A 26,384-nucleotide genomic window follows, 5' to 3' on the forward strand; every position below is an offset into this window, starting at 1 on the left:
TCCGGAATAAATGTGTTGGAGACTTGAATTCATTTCAGGAGATTCCACTCGCATTTATGTTTTTTCATAAAGGGGACCCCTTCTTAGATGAAAAAATATGGGTATGATCCTGTCCGCAAGTGCCGGCACAAACTACAAGTTTGCCTCCACAGAATGCAAACCCCTACGAGTCCTCTTCTCCTCCGCCTATGGCAGTGGTGTCCAAACCCAGGCCTCGAAGGCCGGTGTTCTGCAGGTTTTAGATGTGTCCTTGATCCAACACAGCTGATTTAAATGGCTGAATTACCTCCTCAACATGTTTTGAAGTTCTCCAGAGGCCTGGTAATGAACTAATCATTTGATTCAGGTGTGTTGACCCAGGGAAGGCTCTATAACCTGCAGTACACCGGCCCTCGAGGCCTGGAGTTGGCCAAGCCTGGCCTATGGTGTACAGGCAGTCTCTAGCCATATTCATCCGGTCCTGTGTATTCCACGTGAAGGGCCAACATGGCATTTTCAATGAGTTTTCAATTTGTTGAAAGAAATAATAATACACTAGTCACTGTATATTTATGAGTACAACACATTTTTTCAAGAAAATAATCTCATAAAACCACAAACTTTAAAGAAATACTCATTTTTAAAGTGTGTTTAGTGCAGAGGCTGCATTTCCAAAAATCAACAATAGCACTGTGGCCAGAAGTACATATGTTTTTCAGTTAAAATGTATGCAACCATCAGAACATACCTCTACAATCCCAGGTGAGATGACAGCCAGTATGAGGTAGAGCCAAATGTAGGCATAGATACTCCAGAAAGCCGTTATGAAAAACACCCGGAGGTGTTTGATCTTACGAGACTCTCCGTCAGGGACCACCCACACACACAGACCAATTATCACAAACATATTGAAGGCAGCGCTGCCCACTATGGTGCCCGGGCCGATCTCCCCAGCATGGAAGTTGTGCCCACACACCTGTTAAAGTGAGAAAAAAAGAGTCAATCAAAGCTCATTTGTTAAGCTAACTAGAACCGAATAAGAGCCACGTAACAACTAGAATTCAAAACAGACTCCGAGTGCACATACAGCTCCAGCATTTGTTGTATATGTTACGCATATGTTGCTGCAAATGTAATGAGTTGTGCACCTCAATAACAGAAAGCAGGATCTCAGGTGCGGAGGAGCCCAGTGCCATGAGCGTGAGGTTGGATACAGTCTCATTCCAGATCCGTACCGTTGCGACTGTGGTTTCACCGTTGGGTTTGGTGACGGTCACCACTTTCTCCTGCAGTCACAGAAGTTTGGGAAAATGCCCAAAATGCTTAATTTCAGTTAAGACATATTTGAAATGCCCAAATACATCAGGTTGGAAATCTTGTTTACGGTCTGGTACAAAAAACAGCTCATTTGACTGTTGACAGTTTTACTCTTCATAATAACTGCACTGAGGACTGCTTCTCTAATTTCAAAATGCTGTTACATTGTGTAAAATGTAAACTCTAATCACAGTTTTTGAGTCTACTACGGTCCATTTTAAACAAGCTTTGCCACAGACAAGAATCCAGTACTGATTTTTGGCCCCATCCCTTGTGTACATGTATCAATCTTTTTATGATATTAGGTACTAAAGATGATGGATATTCAAAGCCTTCACAATTTTATGTTGAACAATATTCTATTTTTTAACAGATTGGCAAACCTTTATTTAAACTCTACTTCTCTAAAATAGTTTTTCTACACCCAGTCATGTTACTGACCTGTTGCTAGGTCATCTAATAAGTTTAAAACGTTTCTACTGGTTTTGCATGAAACTGTATTCTGCTGTGAACAAAATATGAATTTATAGGATTTGCAAAATCAGGCATTCTGCTTTTACATTTACATGGTGATCCAACATTTTTGGAAGAGGGTGGTAATTTAATTTGTGTAAGGCATAAATTTAGGGGTCTGGCTGCTTTGATTGACAGGTATGCCACCACTTATTTAATAGAATTATCTGTAAAATAATTATCTAGTTGTAGAACAGCCAAGAGATTTGTGCTTTGGTTTTGGTACTGAAATTTAAACTAGCCTGTTATTTAGCACTGATGAGCATGTCTACAGCTTGCTAACCAGGATTACTACCTTTAGCGTCCATTTTTAGCTCCCAGAAAAACAAACAAACTAAGACTGTGATTCAAAAGTGGAATCCAGCAGCAATGGGTGAGGTGACAATGGCTTTGTCCATCTTATACTTACAGTCGATGCTTCAAACACAGTGGGCCTGATACTAGAACTACTTTTGTTTTGGCAACGAGTTAATGTGATAAAATTATTTTTTTAAATTGAAGATTGAAAATTTAAAAATTTATAGTAAATATTTTAAAACTGTTTCTCTTTATTACCTAATTCTCATATCTGTTAATTCATCTAAGGCGACATATACTGGCACTTTACTTTGATATTTAAAAAAATGCAAGCTCAAAGTGCAAACAAAATTTGCCTTTTCCTGATAAAAAGGAGCCAAAACACTCTTCAACTATGAGCAAACACAAAACCCTGATAGTAAAACATTTAATGGTTGCATTTTTTAATTCCCAATTTTAAGTTCAATAATACCTGCGAGGTAATGACTTCTATAGATGCCATGAAGCGGTCTGCAATGATGGACACACCCAGGAACATGTACATGAGACAGAGGAAATAGATGATTGCCCTCCCTGCCTGCTCCCCCAGTGGAGGGTTGAGTGGTAGCCACACCGGCAGCAGGATGCCGGGTTTACAAACCACAGTGTCAGAACACGTCCGTTTTCCAGAGCCTGAGGTGTTACCAGAGGATTGCGGCAGCTCAGGGTCAGATGCTCGCTCCACAACCTGGGGCTTGAAGGAGGTCCCGGCGTGGCACAGGAGGAGGAACGAGAGGAAGAGGAGGCTGGAAAGGCAAACCGGAGGGGGTCCCATGGTATCCCTGAGTCAGGAAGGGCCTGGGGGTGGGGTTCACTGGGGGAACCGCTGGGTCAAAAGAAACTCCTAGTGAAGCAGAGGAGCACACATTTTTTTGAGAAAGAGAAAATCTTTATCGTATACGATAGTTTACATATCTCACCATGTCTTAGATGGTACATGATAGGCTGGTTCTTATGCCCTGCTTTTCTATTCTGCTCGAGCACTCGAAGCGCTTTATATGACAACAAGCTTCGTACACCCACTAATACACCTTCATACAGACATGCCTAAGTGCTTTCTAGCCAACATTCACACACACACACACACACACACACACACACACACACACACACACACACACACACACACACACACACACACACACACACACACACACACCAGGAGCAAGTAGTTTGTCTTTTCGTCCTCGAGTGTCGTGGTCTGGATGCACTATCCAAGAATGTGAACATCAGCATTTAAAGCAATTCTAATGTAAACTATAACAGCAATGGCATGCAAATAAGTACATTTTAAATATGCTCTACATCAGATTACCATAAAAACAACATAAAAACATGGATGCGGCTGTAAGAACAGTTCTGCAGTCTTCACACAAAATTCTAGACACGCTGCTTCATTTCTGGTATTATTATGATCTTTGTGAGCATTTTAAATATTAGACGTGTTTTAGTATCAACTGTCAAAGCTCCTCCCCTTCCCGCATGTTTACTACATGGATAAAAATTGAAGATATGTGCGTGTATCCAACTCTGGACTTTTTCTAAGATTATCCATCTGAATCCAGCACTTTATAGCAGGTCATATGGTCGATGTTGACCTACTAGCAACAGTTTCCTTGCTATCCTCTAAATAATTTGTAATTGATCAGTAATGAAACTGGCTAGTTTTCAGCACTGATGTTTTGTCCAACATTGCGATTGAGAATTGGACTTTCATAACATTAGTTTAAAGCATATCCATATTTTAGTTAACATTTAGTTAGAATTAGGGACGTGTAATGTGGTTCAGACACCAAAAGTGGGGAGGATTTGTATTCAGGTAACCCTGGTCATGAGATTAAGGAGCCACCAGTTGTCTGGGTTCACAGCAATGATCCATTCATTTATTAGTAGAAATGACAGAACAGCATATTGTGAAACATAAAACCAACAGAACAGCAGTCACAAGAGATGTTAGTCTTCACCATCAGACTAGATAAGGACATTTTAATTGAACACATCCAGACTCCTGATGATTCCTGACATCCTGAAACAGCACTTCAGTGAATTCACCAACTCCCCCATGCTGACTTCCAAAACATCAAACCACAACAATACTAAGCACTGATGGAATATTGGATTTGGCTCAACAATGCTATTGACATTGCTGATAAGCGCTTAAGGAGGGAGTGCTGTTAACCCTTCCTGAGTTGCCTCATTGCCGTAATCATGTTCACCTAAAGTCTTGATCCACAACCTCACCAAATTCCTCTCAGACTTGAGTTTTTACTTCAGCCACTGCCTGAGCCACACTCCACTTGGCCTAATGGTTCCCATCAGCTGCTTCGGGAGTTCCACAAACTCAATAAGACTACAGTCCTCTCTTCACCTTAGTGCCCGAGAGATACTACCACAGTTCTAATGACTCAAAAGACTTGCTTTTAACAGGAAGAAAATCTCTGGCAAGAATCCACCAAAGAAAGGAGTCCCGTAAAGCTGTGTCCTCTGCAGCGTCATGCAAAGAAGAGTTAACATGTCATCCCCAAGCTGAAAGTGAAGGAAAGAAACCCTTTACTCCACCAAGGAAAACCCCAACATACAACTTCAGAGTGGACCAGAGTCCAGCTCCTTTTCAGGAAACAATGTCAAGAACCTGAGTTCTGTGTTGAGGTCAAGTCCAACTATTTCTAGCTCTCCACTTAATCAACTAGGTAATGCTTAAACTGCATTCACATTAACGATAAGCAGAATTTTTGACAACAACATATACCGGGCTTGTTTGTTTCCCAATAACCCCACCAATTACTATTGTGCTCTTCACTTACCCTCCATGTATTTCTATGCAGCCAGTAATGTCAGACTGCTGGTTTTCAGTAACTTCACTGATTTAAACCAGAAATAGGAACACAGGCAAAAATGTCACTAACTGTAAAGATGTGCTACCTTCACTTATTGATTGATCACTGAGTCATGATGTTGCAGTCAAGTATTCTAGAGCAGCGGTCCCCAACCTTTTTTGCACCACGGACCAGTTTAATGTCAGACAATATTTTCACGGACCGGCCATTAAGGTGTTGTGGATAAATACAACAAAACAAAATGATACAACTGAGACAAAAACTGTGGTATTTTGTAAGTATAATAATAAACACAAATTCACTGTGTAATTGTGTAACTTTATTAGCAGCGTCCTCCTGAAATGTGCCAACAACATTGAGAGTAACATCCTCCTCTCTGCTCCTTAATGCTCTCTGGTCGCTATGGTAACGCGCAAATATTTATTTCAAAATAAGACACACAACTACAACACGGGAAAAGACCCAGGGAAACAGAGTTAACGATAAAACCCCTGAAAACCATGAATTTCACATCCGAGCCTCAACTCTCGCGGCCCGGTACCAGTCCATGGCACAGGGATTGGAGACCGCTGTTCTAGAATTCTCAAGTTGAAAACAAGTATTTTGGCCATTTCCAACACGTGTTTTTGATTGAAAGGAAGATTAACAATATCAAGCACCACACAGACAAAGTGTAACAGGGAGATTTAGTGTAAGCAGTGAGTCTGAGGGTGTCATAGCAGGGTGGGAGAAAGATTTCAGCCTTTTTTCAGTGCTCCTCTTGATCCCAACGCCTCCACTGCTCTTGCACAGGTGACACTGCACTATTGTGCACTGTGACTTGAAACAGATACTAGGGTGCTGCATCTTTGATGCAGCCGGAGCTCTGCCAGCTCATTATGCAGTTGTGATTCAAAAACACAGCCCTGAGGGCCTGCAGCATCGCATTTCACTTTCCAAGGCCTGCTACGGTTACCTCGACCTCAGACAGAGGGCTACCTTACGCCAGTGGTTGTTGTGGGGGAAACAGGCTCACCAAAAATAACCTCCCCAATAATCATATTTGGACAATAGAACAAAGAACAAAACTGTTTGGCGCAAGTTTGAGCATGACGACAATAACACTACAAACACTCTTTATCTATTTGTTTTACTGTCACATAAAAATTATTTAAAAAAATAATAATCTGAATGCCAGCCCCTTTAAGAAGTCCACTAAATGTAAAAGTGAGAACCAAAGACTTCAATATTTTATATGACCTTTTTAACATTGTGACGAGACATGCTTAAAACATAAACTCAGATTTGTTCAGAATAGTACACGGTGAATTTTGATGATTGGTAGCATGCAACAAAGCCTCAGTGGATAATGAGTGCTAGCTAATCAAGAAGCTGGTACAGGATAAGCTGGATGCATTATTGATCAATGCATTCACCTAAATATAGAAGGATATCTCTTCCTTTCAATCACCTACTCTTTAAGGATCATTCATATGAAGAGCCAAGTGGATTTATGAGTCAGACATTAAGTGCGTGCTTCATAGTCTTTCCACTTCAGGGACTGGGTAAATAGGCAGATAAATTGGCAGACTACTGCTCCTCCCTTCGAGCTGTGCAGCTCTGCAGTGGCACTGATTCAGGTCAACTCTCTGATTTTTCTGGAGGACTGATGTTCACTGGGAACTTTATTGTCTTTTAAGGATTATAAAAAAAACAAGGATAGTGAACAACATAAAGTGCAAAAAAAATGTGGCACTCTCTTCTTACAAGCCTCTCTAATGCCTGGAGTACAGGGGTCCCAGGGTGTTGACAACTCTGTGGTCTCTCTGTCCTCTTCACGCACAGGAACAGTGAGCTGGATGACAGCTCCTCTCCCCTTACGGCCTCCGACACGGCCACTATCTGTCAGCACCACCGATAAGTGATTGCCTGGGGTTATCTTACACTGATAGGAGAGCCAGCAGAAAAAAGAGTTAGCACCTTTAACAGTTTAATATTTCCCGCCTGTATCCTGGCCGTGGGGTATTGTCAGATAAAGGGATGCTCTTTCTGACATGTGGAGCAGTCGGGCATACAGGTGAGTTAAAGATGAATAATTAAAGCATCAATAATACGAAGAAAATGCAATCGGACTTACAGGAGTAATTTCACAGGTGTCCAAAGTCTTCCTGACCACTGGCTATTCTGTGTTAGCGCCAACAACAAAGTGGATGACATGGCTTTCTGCTGTGACTCTAAACCAGTCAGACTCAGAGACAGTGAGGCAGATGGGCGTGTTACTTATTCACCAATGGATTATCTATTACAGTCAAGTTAAGTACTTTGATTACAGTGATCACAGAATTAACACATATATATATCAAATACTAAGCACTCTTGTCTAAACTAAAAAGAAAACCAAAGACACTTCCTGTCTTGGTCCCGTTTGACATATTCTCCAAAACAGAGACCTGAAACGCACACACAGACCTTCTAATCAGCGATCCATCACTGCAGGAAGAAACTGTGTTGCCCCAACAGCTCAAACATTAACCTATATGCAGATTGACACAGATCAATTTTCCAGGATGTAAGCTCTATGCACAGGTAAACCAATAACACACCGTGTATCAGTTTCACAGCCAGCCAATCATGGCCTGCGATTGCACACAGAGCACAAGCTTACACTCGTCTGTAAAGCGTTTCCTCTGCATTCTAACAACATCTACAGTGAATCACAGACGCACTCACCTGCCGTTCAAGAAAATATCATAATAACTCTCAATGTTAATAGGCAAAATTTACCACTAACAAATAACCAGTTAATACCACAAACATACATCAAAATATACTTTATCTGTAAAATGGTAAATGGCCTGTATTTGTATAGTTCTTTACTAGTCCCTAAGGACCCCAAAGCGCTTTACCTCTGCCCTCTGACCACCACCAGTAGTAGGCAATGGGTGAAGTGTCTTGCCCAAGGACACAACGACCGAGACAGTCCAAACCGGGGCTCAGACCAGCAACCTTCAGATTACAGATGTTAAAGAATCATCTACTTGTTTCCACTGCATCAGATTTTCCAAAGCGCCCTCGGCAAATGTTTAAGCCAGTTTAAAACATGTCACAAACACATTTAGTTATTATAGTCACTAAGTAAAGGACTGAAGAAAATAAGTTTAACACATCAAGTTTAACAGACTGAGCAAGCAGAATGTAGCAGAAAGGTGAGCATATCAGAATAAACTAGACAAAAAGTTCTACTTACTGTTATTAAAAAATGTATTCGCCTTTTTGACAGCCACCTATTAACTGAGAACATTTCTAAACTTAAGATGAGATGTATTCTTGTGTCTCATGCCTTTCAAATATTAATCACCTGCTGCAGATGTTTTTAAGGCAGTTTCTTCTTTTATTGTCCACTTGGAACGTTGCACGAAAGGACTGAAAATGAGTGAGAACACAACCAAATAAAAACTTTCAGAAAGCCTACGAGAGTAATGTAGACAAACTTATACCATCAGGTGTGTCTTACAAAAATCTGCCACGTTTGCTCTAATTATGCATGTATAAATTAAGTACACCAGCTCAATCAGTACCGCTGAGGAATTAAATGTTTTCTGAGAAGTCCAGGAGAAAGATAACCCAACTGCTTTACTGTCTTTGTTCCCCAGAAGTCCACCAGGTCAAAATGATCATCAATCTGGACGGCAGCAGTGCAAGCTCGGCTGAGCACAAGGTTTAGTTTACAACACGGCGGGCACACTGCCATGCTGTTCAGTTCCTCAAGTGTGGGGATCTACTTTCAACCACGACTCAACTGCATGTCTAACCCATAATGTACAGTCCCATACTGTATTACAACTGACTGCATAACGTCCAAATAATTTCTCATTCAATATCATTTTGGAACTGATTCTATTTCATCCCATTCACTAAATCCTGTAAATTTAGTCACTGAAATTTCACCATGGGGTGGGGTAGGGTGAGGTGGAGGCAGATGATCCGCTGTGCCGACACCTAACGAGAGCAGCCCGAAGAAGACGGCCACATAGCATTCCAGACTGACATCAGGTAACTTTTTATTGTACTTCAGAACGAGATCGCTGACTGATTTAAGAAATTAGCTCTACAGTTTTACAGGGTCTCTGTGCTTGATTGGGCAAACATATTTTTAACATCTTTTTAAAAATGTCTACATACTTAAACATAAAAAACCCTAATACTTCAGTTCAGTTATATAATGGACATTTGACACTCTGGAGCAGGTAACACTCTGCCATCATTACTACATGGTTGTTATTCAGTTATATACGTGGCTTCACTAACTGTCAGCCAGACTCAGATATTTTGTAGGGTAAAGTTTCTTGTAGACACAAGAAACTTACAACTGGTAACTTGATGAGCTAATGATCTTTTTGTATATATCAGTGCCTGTGACACGGTTTGCATTCATTCACAGAAATTTTATGGAACCACTAGAATATTTTGGGCTGTGGGCATTTTCTGAAAGATAAGTCAGTAAAGATGTACTTCTACTGGCGGCTTTAACACAAATTAAAATGTACTCAACTCTGTAACTCTAATTTATTATTAGTCAAATAATTTAGCTTCTTCTAACACAGACTTGAAGTTGCCATGGTGTGTGTGTGTGTGTGTGTGTGTGTGTGTGTGTGTGTGTGTGTGTGTGTGTGTGTGTGTGTGTGTGTGTGTGTTTATGATAGAAAGAAAGCAGTGAAAGCCAGATACACAGACTGGGTTAAAACTGTGTTTTGTGAATTTTTGAGACAACTTTCAAGCACAACATGAACCGATATCAAAACCAGCTCTGCCTTTGATGATGCACAAGTTTAGTTTTGAGTTGTCTGAAATCAAGATCATGAAAATTATACATGTAGCATATCTTGTAAACTGCCTATTTGGGACAAGGTGCATTCTGAACAAGTGCGTTAACTATATCTGATATCTGACTTAGAAATAGCAGAGATCAATTAAATCTGTTAATGGATAATTTTATATGAAGTTGTGTTGCTTCCCCTGCACAATCTCCAACTTTAGTTAAGCTTGAACGTGTTAGCTTTGGAGTTGGAGCTTGGTTCTTACACAACACAGTGACACTGACTCGGGCTTTGGTGGTTCCTCGCAGTTTGGGCCAATTTAATCTCTGCTGAGGACGACAGTTTGGATCTTTTTCAGACCGTGGCAATGTGGCTACACTTTCTAATAACTTGTACTGTTTGTGTCAATCTGTCATCTTCTCAGATCTGCACTGAGCTCTTTGGGATGCCCACTTTTACTGTGTGTTGCTCGGTCCAACAAATGCTGTCACAAAAGCCTTGCGTCGGCAAGAAGAAGCAATCTTCTGCAGTCAGACGAAATTAAGTGGTCTTGACAAACTGAAAGACATTTCGAGCTTTAATCCTGCAGCTGAATGAATAACTTAAATGAGAATATGTGTATTTTAAATCAGTGTGTATAAATTTCATCCTTCATTAAAAAAAGCACCAAATCCAAGGGTTTTTTTTTTTGTTCTTTTACACTTACACATTATATTTATTATTATTCAGCTGCAGAAAAAAACAGTTCACAGACATTACTGAATGTCCTATATTACTTCAACATGATGATTGCAAATAAAGTTTGGAATTTTAGTACCCAGACAGTATTATAACGACAAATTAAAATTAACTGATCTGCTACACTGTCTTTATTAATTCTAATCCCCGTGTAAACACCATGCCACAATTTCAACTGACAAAAAAAACCCAAGAAAAAAAAAAAATAATTATATATATATATATATATATATATATTAGGGGTGCAACGACACAACCGTTCGATACAGTGCTTTCGGTTCGGTACGCATATGTATCGAACAATACAAAATGTTTTATTTATTTTATCAACTTTTCTTCTGCCGATGCTGTCTGTGTTGAGCGCTCAGTGGATCTGCACTGTCGAGCACAGATCCACTGAGCACAGCACAAGCTAGTAACACAGAAGTTAAGCTTGTTGCAACATGGCAACTGCCTCAACGCTAACCAAAATTGAACCTCCCCCACCCTCATTCAGATCTGGCGTTTGGAACTATCTTGGTTTTCATGTGAAGCATGACCCTGAAGGTAAGAGCGTCATGGACAAAAGTAAAACAGTATGTCAGATGTGCCACGTAATGCTCAATTGGTGGGAACTAGTGCGTTAGCTCAGTTAGCTTGTTAACGTGTTGACGGCATCCAGCCCCACGTACGGGGCGATCCGCGGTAACTCGTTAACGGAGATTTGCTGTGTTGTGGCGTTAACGTCATTTCAGATTAATGCTGACAGCACTAGTGGGAACACAACGAATATGACTGCACATTTACATCCTAGAGCAAAGACAAGTGGAAGCAGACAAAAACAACAAGCACGCATGCTACAAACTTTACCCGAGTCATTTAGACAGCCGTTAGCACAGGATTCGCCTCATGGGGAACTGATATGTTTAATATGCTGCTGAGAGTATAGCCCAGAAGAAGCGTATAGTATAGCTTTTATTTTGGAAAGAGACATTTCTCTGTAATAAACTCTCTTTTCCAAAGATGAGGGATTCCTCGATCAGATAGATTAATTTTTTACTATTATTTTGTTGTTTCAGCAACATTAAATTTAAAAACTGTTCTTTTGAGTTAAAATATATATTTATAATTTTAATAAATGACAAATTAAAAAGGGATGAACATTTTTTTGCATCGAAAAAATATCAAACCGTGACACCAAAGTATCGAACCGAACCGTGAATTTTGTGTATCGTTGTACCCTAATATATATATATATATATATATATATATATATATATATATATATATATATATATATATATATATATATATATATATACAGACACATACACACACATATATGTATGTATATACATATATACATACATATATGTGTGTGTACACATGCAGAGCAGCTTTAGTTGCATACTGTCAGACTAAAGAAGGGTTACAGATAGAGCTGGGCGATAGAACGATAACGATATGTATCGCGATATAACTTTTACTCGATAGAGAAATTAAGCTATCGCGATAGACCTCGCCGCTCTTTTCCTCAAAGAAAAAAAAAAAAAAAAAAAAAAAAGGTCAGCCAATCCAAATTAAGTAGCGCAGAGCCGAACCAATCACAGCCGCAGCGTCACGTCGCGTGACTTGTTACGTACAGCACAAGTGCCAAGCCGCACGTGTGTTTGTTTGGGAAGCAGCCAGCGGGTAATGGAGGAAATGAGTGTGCTGACTAGAAAAATCAACCGAGCGTGACCGAAGAGAAAACAGATGATGGTTCCAACGCCGGAGAGATTGTCGAACGGAAGAGCCATAGAAGTTCCGTAGGGTGAAGGTATTTCGGCTATTTCAAGTCTGACAAAAAACAGAGTAGCGTGCACTGTAAATTGTGCCGAAAGCAAGTCTGGAAATACAATAAACTGGTGCATGCGTCACACTGTGCGCCACGTTATTGTTTCGGTGAAATGAATTTCTACAATACTGTTTCTGTTAATTCTACTCTCTGCAGTGTTTAAATGCTTACATATACACACAGTTACTGTCCCTCCACACATACGACTCGGTTCTGCTTCTATGCCCCAGCTTTGTTTACTTTTTCCCACCGAGGCTTCTAGACTTCTGATTGGCCAACATTTCTGCACGGTTAGGAATCTAGTGCCACCTGCTGCTTTGGCATGTTCATAGCAGCGTTTTCCTTCATTTCTGCCTTTATGTGTGGACGGGATTATTTTTTAAAACGAAAACGGAAAATCTCCGTTTTCAAAAATACCCGTGTACGTGTGGACGTAGCCTCAGTCTCTGACTGGAAGCGCTAATTCGTTATTCGGCTTTTGTCAGACTAAAGTAACTGTTACAACTGTTTGAAAAGCTAAGCTATACAACAAGGAGAGATTGAGAATTTCCTTTTAGTTCTCGGTTTAGCCCAGCTCTAGTTACAGAGTTTAACGTCTCTCTTCCTCTCTAATCAGTTTGACTCTGAGATAAACAATTCATTCGACATCTCTAAACCATTTCCGTCTCTTGTTTCTCGCTCTAGACTCATTGTGCCTGTGTTTAAAAAAAAAAAAAAAGAAACGTACACAGCTGCTTTTCCTGGGACTTCCACGTGTACCTCACTGTAAAAAGATAAGGCAGGTGGACAGAGAAAGTCAGCATGGGGCCGGAGGTGAGGGCGGACAGAAAGGAGGTCGGGAGACAAGCGGCTGACAGCCAGCAGACAGCGGCTCCTGAGGTTTCCATTACCTGAGACAGCCTGCTCAGCCACTGGCTCTGTCACCTTAGAAGGAACAGCACTCTCAGCTTCAGTATGAACCCAGACAGGGACACCTGTTATGCAATATTCAGGAAACTGTCATAAACATAAACAGTGGACTGAATATACAAATACATACTGATGGCTGTGCAAAATAATAGCTCAGATACATACGATCAGCACCTTACCCCTGTAAGCCATCTCTACTCCTTTCCCCCCCTTTGCTGTAACTCATTCAAGAGAGAATCTCTACTTATTACCCAGTATAAGTGAATACGTTACTTGTACTGTTCATTAACTGGGTGACATCACACAGTCGCCTGAAGTCTAACATAGATTATGAGAATGGAAACACAGCAAGCTACAAACTTATTTTTTTTGTTTGAAAGGTGACTTTTATCCTTCACTGTGTGAAGGATAAAAGTCACAACATGTTAATTCAGGAAAACAACCTAGTTCAGATCAACAAAATGTGCAGAGGCAGCCAGCAGGCTGGCAAACACAATAGACCAGCGAGTCAATGAAAACAAAACAGACCCTGATACGCACCGACTCTCCTTTTCCCATTAATCACACGAACTCACAGAGAAACTGATAAATACTATACATCACAGCAAGCTTAACAAGTTCAAAATAAACAGAAATTGTTCACTTGTGATTTATGTGACAGAGGTTTTCTGGGCTCATTAATACTGTTGCACTATTCAACAACTGATATCCAAACAAGGTAAGCCAATCTAATTCAAAAAGAAGTATCATCCATAAGACCCTGACCCTGGTTTTCCTTAATCCTGGAGATTAACATGCAGGGGAATCGCATGTGAAATATGAGAGAAATGTAAGGTGTAGTATAGCCCATTGTCCCTTGGCACTCACGAATGGTGCACATATGGGTGACTGCACCTAATGCTGCCGCATTGGTTTACTTGAGCGCTCACATACGTGTGAGTCTGTGGGAAGGAGCTTGCATTTCAGGATAAGTGTCAGTGAGCTTTAGTGGTAGACTACTTAGATTTACCTCCTGAACCCCCAACACATATTGTCTTCCCTGTGCTTAGATATCACACATAAGCAAGACAGCAACGGTCTGTCTGCAAACAACATGAAAACTGGGCTTTAACTAAAACAATTGTTTAAAAAATATAGAACTGACAAAGAATGAAAAAGCATGAGACCATACCACTTTTAATCCAGGTGTTTCTCATCGCACATGTGTATGGACTCAAGCACCTAATTGTGCAATCTGCTTGAATAAACACTTGTGAATGAACAGGTCTATAGAGTTCACTGAATTTGAACATGGCACTGTAACAGGGTGCCACAGTTGCAACAGGTCTGTTAAATAAATGTCTTACTTCATATGCATTCATAATCAACTCTTACCATAGCAACAAGTTACAGAGCAGGGACCCCGAGTGCTGAGGTGGGTAGTCGTCAACGCTCTAACTGTGAGGCTAATATAAAATAAAAATTTCGACAATAGTTGATGCTGATGAGGATATTTTTGGTTGTCTGTTCTCATAACAGGGTCATTCGGCTCATCGTCACACTATTTTTGAATGTTCAGACAGAAAGACAAAGCAACGACAGATAGACATTAGCCACTAGCACTGATATATGTCGTGGTACTGATATTCAATATCTATATGTCATCATGCCTCAAATAAATAATCATCCCTAATATTGAATTCCTCATTACAAAGACTCTTTAAATGTGACATTGCATCATAATATTTAATTGTTTCAAATACACCCAAAGTGTAACATCAACCTTTTTTGCATTCCTAGTTGATTGGAGTGGATTTAAGCTCTATAGATATTACAACAGAAGAGATAAGTGTATGCCAAAAAACTACAAAGAGAAAATGAATAATCATAGTGCTTTTTTGGATCCTCGTCTGAAAAGTGATATAACTGATATAATCTCTCTAAGCAAATATAATGAACCAGCACTGGGGATGTATCTGCAGTCAGCGCCTCCTGTCTCACACATCAGCAACTCTTAACACACCGATGGCCAGCCAGGGCTGTGGCGGACACAAGAGATGAGTGAGTGGGGATACTGTGTGAAGCCAATCTGCTAAATGAACAGTGTTTATCTGTCAGTTAAATGTCAGCTCTGAAGTCCAGCCCTTATCAGAATTAAATGTCAGGGACGAAGCTGGGCGATCTTTCTGAATAAAACATATAAAACCTCTGAATGTCCAGCGGGAACACACAAACACACATTCTCTGAGCATCCTGGACTCATGGGACAGTAAAGGAGAGTAAGTAGGTTCTGGTATGAATTATAATGCACACATGTGGTGGAGCTGTAGCAGATTAGATTTCGTTTTCAAGCACTTATCAAACATTTACTTGCAGCTACCAGTGATGATCCATCTAGATGTTTTTCCAGTTGTACTATATAACGCAAATATACGGTAAAGATTATGGGCTTAAAAATACGGACTAGAGGTACTTGTTTAGAGGTATAATGTTTATATTCCTGTTTTTACCGGCCACACACCGCTTACTATTTCCTTCCCGAACCCATTCCTTTTTGACGCAAGATTGCTTTTAAATTTTAAAAATCCCGGTCAACTTTTAACCTCACTTTTTTTCTATAATAGAAAATAATTACATAGATAAATAATTCACTGGTGTGACTGACAGCTTAACCACTAAAGTCATTAGGTTTGTAACAGCGTAGTGACCCCGGCCCTATTTAATGTTAGCTATCAAAACTGTACATGGATCGCGAGGGCGTAGCCTCTAGCAGCCCGCCACAACCGCGGTTTGTCCGCCGCACCTGTTCGCTGGCCATTCCTTCCCTTCGTGTCTTACCTTATGCTTTATGGGACTTCTCCACCACAGGCTGCCATTGCTTCAGAAAGTCTAGAAACGCGTCCTGGTTAAACTTTCCCGGCGTCGACAGCAGGCTGAACTCTCAAAGTGAACTTTGTCGTTAACTCACATTGTGGCTAACAGAGGTGGTGATGCTGCGAGCCCACGCGGCTCGTGACGTGCTGCCTTCAGGGTCTCCTCCCGAGATCGTGTTTTGGACTGTACGCTTTTAAAGTGGATCAAGAGCAAAGGTTTCTGAGACTGGAAATAATATATATTAATCACGACCTCAAACGTCAAAGAGACTTTGTTCCCGCCACATAAATCTGGTTAACGTCGTTGTTTATGTAATAATTTTTGAGAGCGCCTGAACGCATCTTAAGCAGATTAAAATGCACAAATGAGACGTTGATGTTACCGTGCTCTCCTGAAGGCTTGCTTCCTCCCCAGAATTTTTTAAAACCCCACTTTTTGTCCTTCTAATATTTATATTTGTGGGTAGAATCTGCTCATGTGCTGAAATACAGTTTATTAGAATTGTGTGGCAAGAACTAATGACATTGTAAGCTCTTGTTAGGAGTTTCAGGCAGAATAAAGTCTTACTCTGGTCTGAAAAGCGTTCTAGTTAATTGCTATTAATGTATATTTGTTTGTTCTAAAAAGGCCACTGTTAATATTTTTCATATTATGACATGCACAGAGCTCTTCGTAGTAAAAATCCAAGTATATCCGTCATCACTTCTAATCAGAAAGCACCACTGGAAAGAAAACAAAAGGCTACTAAGAGTACAGTATGGTCACCATTCTGGATGCTTTGTTGTTATGTAACCATTAAACAAAGCAAATGTAAACATTTAAATATAAATTAGTTTATTTGTACTTAACCTTTGCATTACTTCTAATATGACAGTCTGATCACAAAGGTAATGTTATATCTTCAGTGATAGGTGTTATGTGGAACAGATATTTATGATGTGGCATAAAAATAACTAATGAATCTTAAATATACTGCCTTTATCATGAATGAATGAATGAATAACAGATTTTTAGAAAATGTTGGACTATGTTTGTCCTTATCCTTGAAGACCTGCCCCGAGCTGTAAGGAGATAAGTGGTTAAAAAAACCCTGATGGATGACATTATTAAAACATTGTAATTTCAAGAAACATTTGGGAAAAATAATTCTTACCAGAACCTGCAATGAACACGTTTTACATTCAAATATGATCATAAATCATATTTATAAATCATACATATAAGCTCTTCATCAAGAAGAATTTCATAAAACCTCCTGACATAGTAAAAATAGTGAGTGCATGGTTAGTGTTTTACACACACAGCACAAACATATCTAATATTTTAAATACCCAAATATGTAAATACTTAAAAGAAACGATCAACTCTCAAACCAGAAAACTGTATGTTTTATTATTGCATCATATCAGAATCTTCAGAAAAAACTGTGAATTACACCTCCTGGCCCACCTCCATGCCTCCCATAAAACCAGTAATCAAATATTGATGATTGTGTCCATCATTATATTATTGTCATGACAACCTTTGTAAATGCAGTTACATATTGCTGAAACTGATTACACTGAGTGCATTATCAGATATGGCTGCACTGTAAGATTTAGCCTACGGGCTGCTTTTGCTTGGTCGTACAATCACTGCACTGCCAGTGAACTGTGTATTGTGGAAACCATTTAGGAAGCTGTTCTTCAGTCGGTGCAAGAAGTGGACATATCTCACGCCGGGTCCATAACCGGAGAACACATGTGACACCTGCAGGCCAAGACAGATGTGTACATTGAAATGCAGGAATACAGCACTGTGCACTGTAGTGGCAAAGAAATGAGAGTCTCACCTCTTTCCATTCGTGAGAGTAAACCAGTCGCTGCTCGGTGGGGTTGACTGTGTGCTCTGAGATCACTGTGTTTTTATCCGCACCCAGTAACTTCACATGCAGCTGGTAGATTGAGTCATGCAGCTGACTCTCCTCATACCTGATAACATGACACACTTAGATTTTCCTAAAAACTTCAAAGACATTTTCTGTATGTGATGTGATTAAATTGTTCAGAGCAGATTACTATACACTCATATACACTCCAGGCTTGTGGAATGTCTTTATATTCACAAATAGTATAAATATCTGGGACCTTTGGGGGAATGAGTGCTATTATGCTGGCACCAGGATGTCTGTAGTGTAAGGGGACAAAGGGGGCCTTAATCTAGCTCAGTCACTTAAGTGGAAACACATCTATATATGTGAAGTTAGGAGAGTCTGTTTGTTCTTCCTTTTTGGCATGCAAACAGAAGCCACGCATGTGTCAATTCAAGCATTTTAAACTTGGAGTTCATCTCTTTATTGTCTCAACTTGTACAACAATCACTGCATACACATTGCTAGTACTGCATAAGAACCCCTTTTGCTTCCAGAACCAACTTAAGTCTGTGTGGTAATTCAACAAGATTCTGGGAAAACATTCCTAGAGGTTTTAGTCCACACTGACATGACAGCATTACGCAGTGGCTGCAGATTTGTTGGCTCTACATATACGATGCAAAACATCTGTTTTACAACATTACTTAACTGGATTTGAACTCTGGTAACTGTGGAGGCCATTTGATTACAGATAACTCATTGTCATGTTCAAGAAACCAGATTGAGGGATGAAAGCAGCTGTCAGAAGATGGGTACAACACACATAAAAATGTTAGACATGGTCAGTGACAATACTTGGGTAGGTTGTAGAATTTTAATTATGTTTAGTGTGGGGGGAAAAGGGCTCCAAAGTGTGGCAAGAAAATATTCCCTACACCATTACACCACTGTCCATCTCGACTGTTGATATAAGACAGGATGAATCAATGCTTTTATTTTGTTAATGCCAAATTCTGATCCTAAAGACTATGACCCTGAAGAGTCTTAAGAGAACTGTAGCACATTGTACGTTCAGAGATGCTCTTCTGCATACCTTGGTTTTAAAAACTGGTTAATCGACTTACTGTAGTTCCTAACAGCTCGAAGCATTATGTCCATCTCCTCACCTTTGACATCAACCCAGAGACTTGCTGCTTGCTGGATATTTCGTTATTCTCTGTAAAACCTACCGCTGGTTGTGTGGGAAACCCAGGGGATCAGCGGTTTGTGAAATTCTTAAAACAGCATGCCGAGGACCATAAACCATTCCATGCTCAAAATTACTTGAATCCCCCCCTCCCCCTGCACTGATTTACTGCCGTGTGACTGGCTTGATTACGTATTTGCGTTAATATGAAGTTTGGCCAGTGCACTTAAAGTGGCTGGTGAGGGTAGGTTGATCTGAAAGGTGCACAATGACCATGTTGATGGTTTTAGCTAGGACTAGCACTTGGTATTGTCCAATAACCTTTGTGACTGAGACTTCCAGTTTAATAGGGGGTGTTCAAGAGAGACCAAAATATACATGTCATGGGATGAGCTTTTCTTCCTGTCAGTTTTTAATCACATTGCTAACAGAAGGGGTCGTAAGAATGCATATAGTTCAGTTTCGTTTAGCTTTTTTACTTTTATGGGTTTTGACTGTAGTAAAAAAGCATCTACAGTGTTGACTTCATGCATGAAACAAGCAGCAGTAGGGAATTTCTAGCAGCAGATTGTTGAAACACACACACAAACACACAGGTCTCTGTTGACCAATAACCATTTGGAAATGAATGCTATTAATTGAGGAGATCAGATCAATAAGTAGCCAGTGTGTGTACATTAAGTGTCCTTTTATTACAGTTTTTGCTAAAAGTAACATAATGTGTGATCTTTTTGTCTAGAAGAAGTTGTGCATCCTTAGTTTAGCTGTTCAGTTTCATTCATTTTTATTCACTGAGGACTAGCCTGCAAGCGCCCTCTGCTGTGTTCCTGAAGGAACTGCTGACATTTTTTGTAGAAGAGGTAAAGGCTCATATGGATTGGCTCTGGTATTGGTACACTGCTCCTGTTTAACTTGTTTGACAATGTAAACTCTGTTAGCATTATTAGGCCCTTTTACACTTTACTCACTCGGTGCAAAGGTTCTATCGTTTCACTTTGAACTAAACCAAAATGATGCAGTCACAACTATAACTAATTTATTTACATTTTTTGTTTGTATTTATGTTTATTTACCCACCAGTCTTGGATGGCAATTTCAGGCTGAAACTCATCCAGCAGCTCGTCCCACAGTCCTTCTGCTTTCAGGTCCACAACCTGCTCCATGGTGAACCAGCTGGGAACACCACCACAAACAAGAGTTATACTTACTACCACTGTAATTATACAACTAGAGGTTATATAGCAACCCACTCTTTAAATGTCATTTCTACAAGTATGTTTGCAGATAATCCCGGTTATACCCAGCATCGTGGTAATGTCTGACCCAAGTAACACCTACCTGTAACGAGGCAATGCACACACCACAACACCTTCAGGTATGCCGCTTGTATCATAGGGCAGGACCTCCGAATTCGTGGTCCAACCAGTGAAGTTGCCTGGGGATTCAGAGATTAGTCATGAAACCACATTGATTTGATTCATTTTTTGGCTAACGTCACTCCTGTCCCTCACCATCAGGCTGAAATCGTGGAGGTCCGCGGTCAGGCACGGCAGGCAGTTCGGGTTCAGGTGGTGGGATGTCTTTACTCAACCCTGTGTAGGGAATAAGAGACAATGTTGGCCACTGTAATCCCAGTATACACAGCTCACAGACAAAGAGTTATCTTTCTGACAAGCACTGGGCGTGCCTCTTTGTAAAAACACACTAAGTCAGCATTCTGAGTCACACCTCAGTTTCCAGTTGTCTTAGGGTCATAAAAGCTTTTTCACATCTAATCTTTATGGTAAATGGACAGATTCTTATATAGCGCTTTTCTACGCTCCCGGAGTACTCAAAGCGCTCTATACAACAAGACAAAAAAACAAAAACAGCAGCCGTTTTAGTTGATCTGTTTTCTTTCTTTCTTAAAAACAGCATACTGCACGGTTTAAATGACGAGGAGGTTTAACTCAATGCTTAATGTTTTCAGCAAAGTTATGTCTCACATAACTATCAAAAGTACAGCTGCTGAAGCGTCAGGCACTTTTGTTCCGTCTGTATATGAAGCTGAATGTGGCCGCAGTTTCGAGGAGATAACACAAGATTCCATTTCTGACCGTTGGATTTGTGTCTATTGGCATCGTTTCATAAACTTTGTATGCTTTGATGGGTTTGTGTTTTCATTTACTTGTTAGCAATGCATTTCACAAACTAGTTTAGTTGTTGTGTGCAGCAGAATACTGGCTTAGCGGGCTTAAAGTCACAGTGTCTCCGATGTCTATACCCAAAGCATCTATTTGTTTGTAAACATATCGCTACATAACCAACAGTATATATGCTGAATGCTAAACACCCGAACAGCACCAGTTAAAGTATGAAGACATCAACTTCCTGAAGATCAGGGTTTTTTTTCCCTTCTCCACTTCTGCATTAGTCAGATTGCACACAGGTACTCAAAAACAAGTTAGGGGAGGGGTCTGTGCATTCAGGATCCATTTTTCCGTAAATGACCAAAGACAATGAATTAATTATTAACTTAATCCCGCTAATACTGGAGGGATGAATTCACACCAGCATAAATGTGTGCAACACATGCCATCTGTCTGTAATCCAAACTTTCTGTGGATAAGGGAGAGACAGCAAAACAACAAGCGTAGCGTGTGTAACAGTGATATGGTACCGTATGGCGCAGGGTTCATCAGTAAATTTCTTCCGAAGGGCTTGGCTTCATACACGGACTTCCAGTCCAGGCCATCGGGCATCGGTGCACTCTGCAGGCTCCACTCTTCCTCGCACTTCTTCTTCCACTCGGCAGCAGACATGGTGCAAATAGCGTGACAGGGCACTACAGCTGTTTCCGAGTTCCCAGTCGGTAGTTTTATCTGGAACGCTCCCTCCTCCCACTCGAGCACAAACCACCAATAGAGGCAGTGTACGTAAACAGTAGCAAATTTTCTGTGACTAACTAAAGGAGGTCTGCCTGTGACACACCCCGGTGTTGCAAGCCAACATGCTGCTCCTCCCTGGCCTCTTAAAGTCACAGCAGTTTAAAATAATTTCCATCATCACATGATTTATTGATGACATATGTCTGAATACAGATAGTGGAAAAATGTCAGTTTTAGTTTTGCTGGATCTCAGTGCAGCATTTGATACAGTTGACCACAACATATTACTCAAACGACTGGAGAATTGGGCAGGTCTTTCAGGAACTGTACTAAACTGGTTCAAAACATACTTAGAAAACAGGAAATACTTTGTATCAATAGATAACTTCACATCTGAGCAGACAAGTATCACATGTGGAGTTCCCCAAGGTTCCATCTTGGGGCCCCTTCTGTTTAACATTTACATGCTCCCACTGGCACAGATTATAAAGAACAACAAAATAAACTATCATAGCTATGCAGATGACACACAAATATATATCACAATGTCACCAGGAGACCAAGGCCCTGTACAGGCTCTTGGTAAATGCATTGAGGAAATTAATGACTGGTTGTGCCCAATTTTCTCCAGCTAAACAAAAACAAAACTGAAGTAATAGTCTTTGGTGCCAAAGAAAAATGATTACAGGTCACCAGAGAACTTCAATCTATACACCTAAAAACCACAAACCAGGCGAGAAATTTGGGTGTAGTGATGGATGCAGACCTAAACTTAGAAAAACACATTAAGACAATAACAAAATCAGCTTACTATCACCTCATTTATATTAAATATACATTAATATATAATATAAGCCCTCATATTATATATTATTTATTCATATGAAGTTTTGATGAATCTCGTTTAACGTATAATCCTTTATCTAAACAAGCTACAGAAACCTCACTACTGAAAGTGTGTTTAAAATGAACTATAAGGTGAATATAATAATATCATTTCGCTGTATCCTCCAGTAGCCTCTAGTTTTTTCTGTGTGCATAATTCTTTGATAAATATATTAAATCTTTTGTTAGGTTCAGTAGCTTGTACTTATTTATTCATGTATTTAAATCTCAGGGAAATATAAAAATGCTTAATCTTAACAGCAGTCTGCCAGTCTTGTATTAATCTTCTAATATTATTCTAATATTATTACTTATTCGAATGTATTTTTTTCAAAAATGTATTTTAAGTCAAAGTAAGCACTTTGAAAATACCACAAAATAAATCACTTATTAATTAAAAAACATTCTATTTGTAAAGTTGTCTATTTAGCTCATTTGAAAAAATATGGAATTGTTTTATTTGCAGTACGGTTTAAACATTTCTGCAATAAAAAAAACACCTTTCCCAGAAGGTTTCGTCAGTAAGCAGTGTCTGATGATTCTGATGCAAGGAGCACTTTGCACTTTTAGGATATTGCATGATAACTGCACTCTTGCACATTGATTTTTGCAATGCTTAGAAGTCTGTATCTTGGCCAAGTTAAAGTTAAGCTTGTTTAGTTACAGAAATCAAAAGGCTCAGTCTGCATCTTAAGCGCTAAATGCATTTTGCATCATTTTTCTATTGGAGGTGTTAAATGCAGTTAAGTGCAGTAAGAGTTTAATGTTGACTGCAGTGTTAAACATCCACAAGGTGGAGACATTTGTATGTATTTAGTGAGGACACCTAATTTCATCCACAACTGTGCTGCACTAAAGCTTTTTCAAAGCATGCGCAACTCACTGAAAGTAAAGTCAGCAACCAGAAACACTCCTCAGGGAATTATCAAACAACAGGGCCTCGCACATTTTTAGATCATGCCTAAAATTAAATAAGAAAGTCTGACATTTATCATTAATGTGTGAGAGTCTAAAGGGATTTATATTCCATGTTTTTTATCCTTCTACCTCAGTTTTGCATGTCTTTATGTAAATAAAGACATTTCCACCTTAAATTCATGTAGAAATTGCAAATATGTGCCTAAAAAATTACCCAGCCTGATCATTGTTTGTTCATTTATAGTATTCTCTAAGTGCTTCATAGTATAACACAAATAGATGTTGGGAACCAGTTGAAATCAGTATATTTATAGCCTAAAACTTATAAAATGTAATGTCATTTAGGTTAATTTACAGGCTACATGCTAATGACATAAGGAAGACCCTGAGTCGACAGGGTGTGTGTGGCTGGCGGAAAGCCACAGACACACAGGTTGCAGCAGATGCTGGGTTGGCAGCTTGAGCTGCAGGGCAACATGCTGTGCTGTAATATGGCTCTGACACACATAGTTACTCATAGCATACAGAACTGTGAGGAGAAGCAGTGTGCACAGATCAGCCGCAACAGCACTGTGGCTTGCTTTGTATTGTAGGGATGCCTTGTGTTGTTAAAACAGCTTAGATGTGGCAGAGGCCTGCGTCTTGTACTATTAGGCAGTTTCACCATATCCAGGGTATCTTTTCATTATCTGGATTCACTTACGTTCTAATGTTCAGGACAGTTTTGTTGTTTCTATGGCTGCACATTAAGCATTTAAGATATGTCAAGTGATAAAAACCCAAACACCAGTTACAGAATGAAGACATCAACTTCCTGAAGATTAGTTTTTTCCACTTGTCCATCAGTCAGATTGCACAAATTTCCAAATTTCACAAGACAGTGTTTGTTTGTTTTTTCTTTCAGCTGCCACCCTGATGGTTTTTAATTATGTAAGAGCAAATAAAGAATTAATTCAACCTTCAGTATATGAGCAGAGCCCTCAGATAGCCATATGAAAAAGCTTTTTCATAGTTTTCCTCTTAATAAGAAGTGTGTGGTGGTTGATCTTGTTTCCTAATTCGTCCTGGAGATGTGTTAATACTGCAGTAATTGTGTTTCTACTTCCCTGTGCCATTCTAGAAATCCAACAAAGCATCGACACAGCCTCCAACTGTGACTGGCCAATTGTTACCCATTTCAAGCTACTTCTTCATCTGCCACCATTTCTCAAATCATAAGTAACAGCTAATCAAATACACACGATTATTTGATTGTCAGCAAATGTGTGAGACCTCTATAAAGATAGACATTTTGGCAGTTTGTTGGTCTGAACCATTCAGGTGTGTGTTAACATAATGGCATTATAACCCAACATGCTAGAGTTAACTGATAAATGAGAATCTGGGGTGCAAGGTTAAGTATATTCACTGCAAACCAATGGATGACATCGTGGCGGGGATGTCCATCTTTTCTATGCCATCTATAAGTAATTCTTGCTGTTGATTTAGTGAGAGCTCCAGGCCAAGAAACCATATTCCTCTGTAAAGCTACAATCACTTGTTCTACACTTTGATCGAGCATTTCCTGTAAATGTAAGTTTGGTGATTCGTTTTATGTTTTCCTCTTTCTAACAGGTGTAAAATTTGTCAGAAGCTCTTGTGTCTTAAGTTTTCATTTCCTGTTTGGACATCCCAGATCTACATAAATGATATATGTTTCTTCCTGCAGTTCATGTGGTTTCTTTCTTTCTCTTGTCTTTCACTGCTGTGGTCACCTACTTCCCCACTCACCTACAAACAACACCCTCTATTTCTCCATATTTTCACAACACGATCACGCAAACACATCAGCTCAACGGCAGCACATTCACAACAGCCTCACAGCACGCACAGACTTGCAGGACACATAAGCAAGCCACGCTTGTTCATATTAGTGAATATTCACACACATAGTCAGACTTATGGAGTCTCTCACCACACTTCTTTTTCTCTTTCTATTTACAAACAAGGGATGTTTCCATATTCTCTCCACCTGTCTAAACGAAACACCCAGCATACATCATTAAACATACACGCACAATTAAGGGCATGCTGAGGTTTGTCACATGGAATGTAAATGGAGCTGGCACCAGAGGAAAGAGGTTAAAAATATTTAACCAGCTTAAAAAACTACAGGCAGATGTTGTTTTATTACAAGAAACTCACAAACCTGTCACAGGTTTAAACGAACTTAAAACACCTGAGTTTCCTAACGTGTTTGCAGCCGGTTATAATTCTAGACAACGGGGAGTAGCAATTTTAATACATAAAAATGTTAATTTTACAGTACTCGATACAGTTATAGATCCAGAGGGTAGATTTCTAATTATTAAACTATCAATATTGAACAAAAAACTATGTATTGTTAGTATATATGGTCCAAATGTTGATGAACCCTCATTCTTCCACGGTTTTTTTAGTGCACTCTCTGAACACCTTGATTGCAAACTCATTCTTGGCGGTGACCTCAACCTTGGACTAAATGAAGAAATGGATAGGCTCAACACAACAGGAACTCAGCGTAATTGGCAGTCCACAAATATAATCAAACAGTATATGAACGA

General features: G+C 39.7%; 2 protein-coding genes across 3 annotated transcripts in view; both read right to left on the bottom strand.

The window, feature by feature from the left end:
- Positions 1 to 16,254, bottom strand: part of slc8a2a (solute carrier family 8 member 2a) — a 28,382-nt gene extending 12,128 nt beyond the window's left edge. For both annotated transcript variants that reach the window (XM_086307853.1, XM_086307852.1), the window contains exons 1-4: positions 16,059 to 16,254; positions 2,579 to 2,989; positions 1,128 to 1,265; positions 728 to 955 (exon numbers count right to left, since the gene is read on the bottom strand). In XM_086307853.1, the coding sequence (XP_086163979.1) occupies positions 728 to 955; positions 1,128 to 1,265; positions 2,579 to 2,920 (708 nt within the window). In that variant the 5' untranslated portion in view covers positions 2,921 to 2,989; positions 16,059 to 16,254. The remainder of the gene's footprint in view (positions 1 to 727; positions 956 to 1,127; positions 1,266 to 2,578; positions 2,990 to 16,058) is intronic.
- Positions 16,255 to 17,464: 1,210 nt separating this feature from the next.
- Positions 17,465 to 22,010, bottom strand: nccrp1 (P1, F-box associated domain containing). Its single transcript, XM_086307855.1, has 6 exons — positions 21,792 to 22,010; positions 20,644 to 20,724; positions 20,471 to 20,567; positions 20,210 to 20,305; positions 17,926 to 18,064; positions 17,465 to 17,843 (listed from the first exon to the last, which is right to left on the bottom strand). The coding sequence occupies exons 1-6, from the start codon at positions 21,931 to 21,933 to the stop codon at positions 17,697 to 17,699; spliced, it is 702 nt and encodes a 233-aa protein (XP_086163981.1). The 5' UTR covers positions 21,934 to 22,010; the 3' UTR covers positions 17,465 to 17,696.
- Between the last annotated feature and the right edge of the window lie 4,374 nt (positions 22,011 to 26,384).

Source organism: Aulonocara sp. 'chitande type north' Nkhata Bay, linkage group LG10 (genome assembly GCF_057382095.1).
Source record: "Aulonocara sp. 'chitande type north' Nkhata Bay isolate Kocher_YH1m ecotype deep benthic linkage group LG10, A_spYH_male_GT1.1, whole genome shotgun sequence".
Taxonomy (NCBI): Eukaryota; Metazoa; Chordata; class Actinopteri; order Cichliformes; family Cichlidae; genus Aulonocara; species Aulonocara sp. 'chitande type north' Nkhata Bay.

Excerpts from the sequence above, each read along its gene's own strand:
- nccrp1 (XM_086307855.1), bottom strand. The coding sequence starts at position 21,933 with ATGTCTGCTGCCGAGTGGAAGAAGAAGTGCGAGGAAGAGTGGAGCCTG. Across the intron at positions 20,306-20,470 it reads TGTGCATTGCCTCGTTACAG|CTGGTTCACCATGGAGCAGG; the intron begins GTAGGTGTTACT and ends TGGTGTTCCCAG. Across the intron at positions 18,065-20,209 it reads GAAATTGCCATCCAAGACTG|GTATGAGGAGAGTCAGCTGC; the intron begins GTGGGTAAATAA and ends TCATGTTATCAG.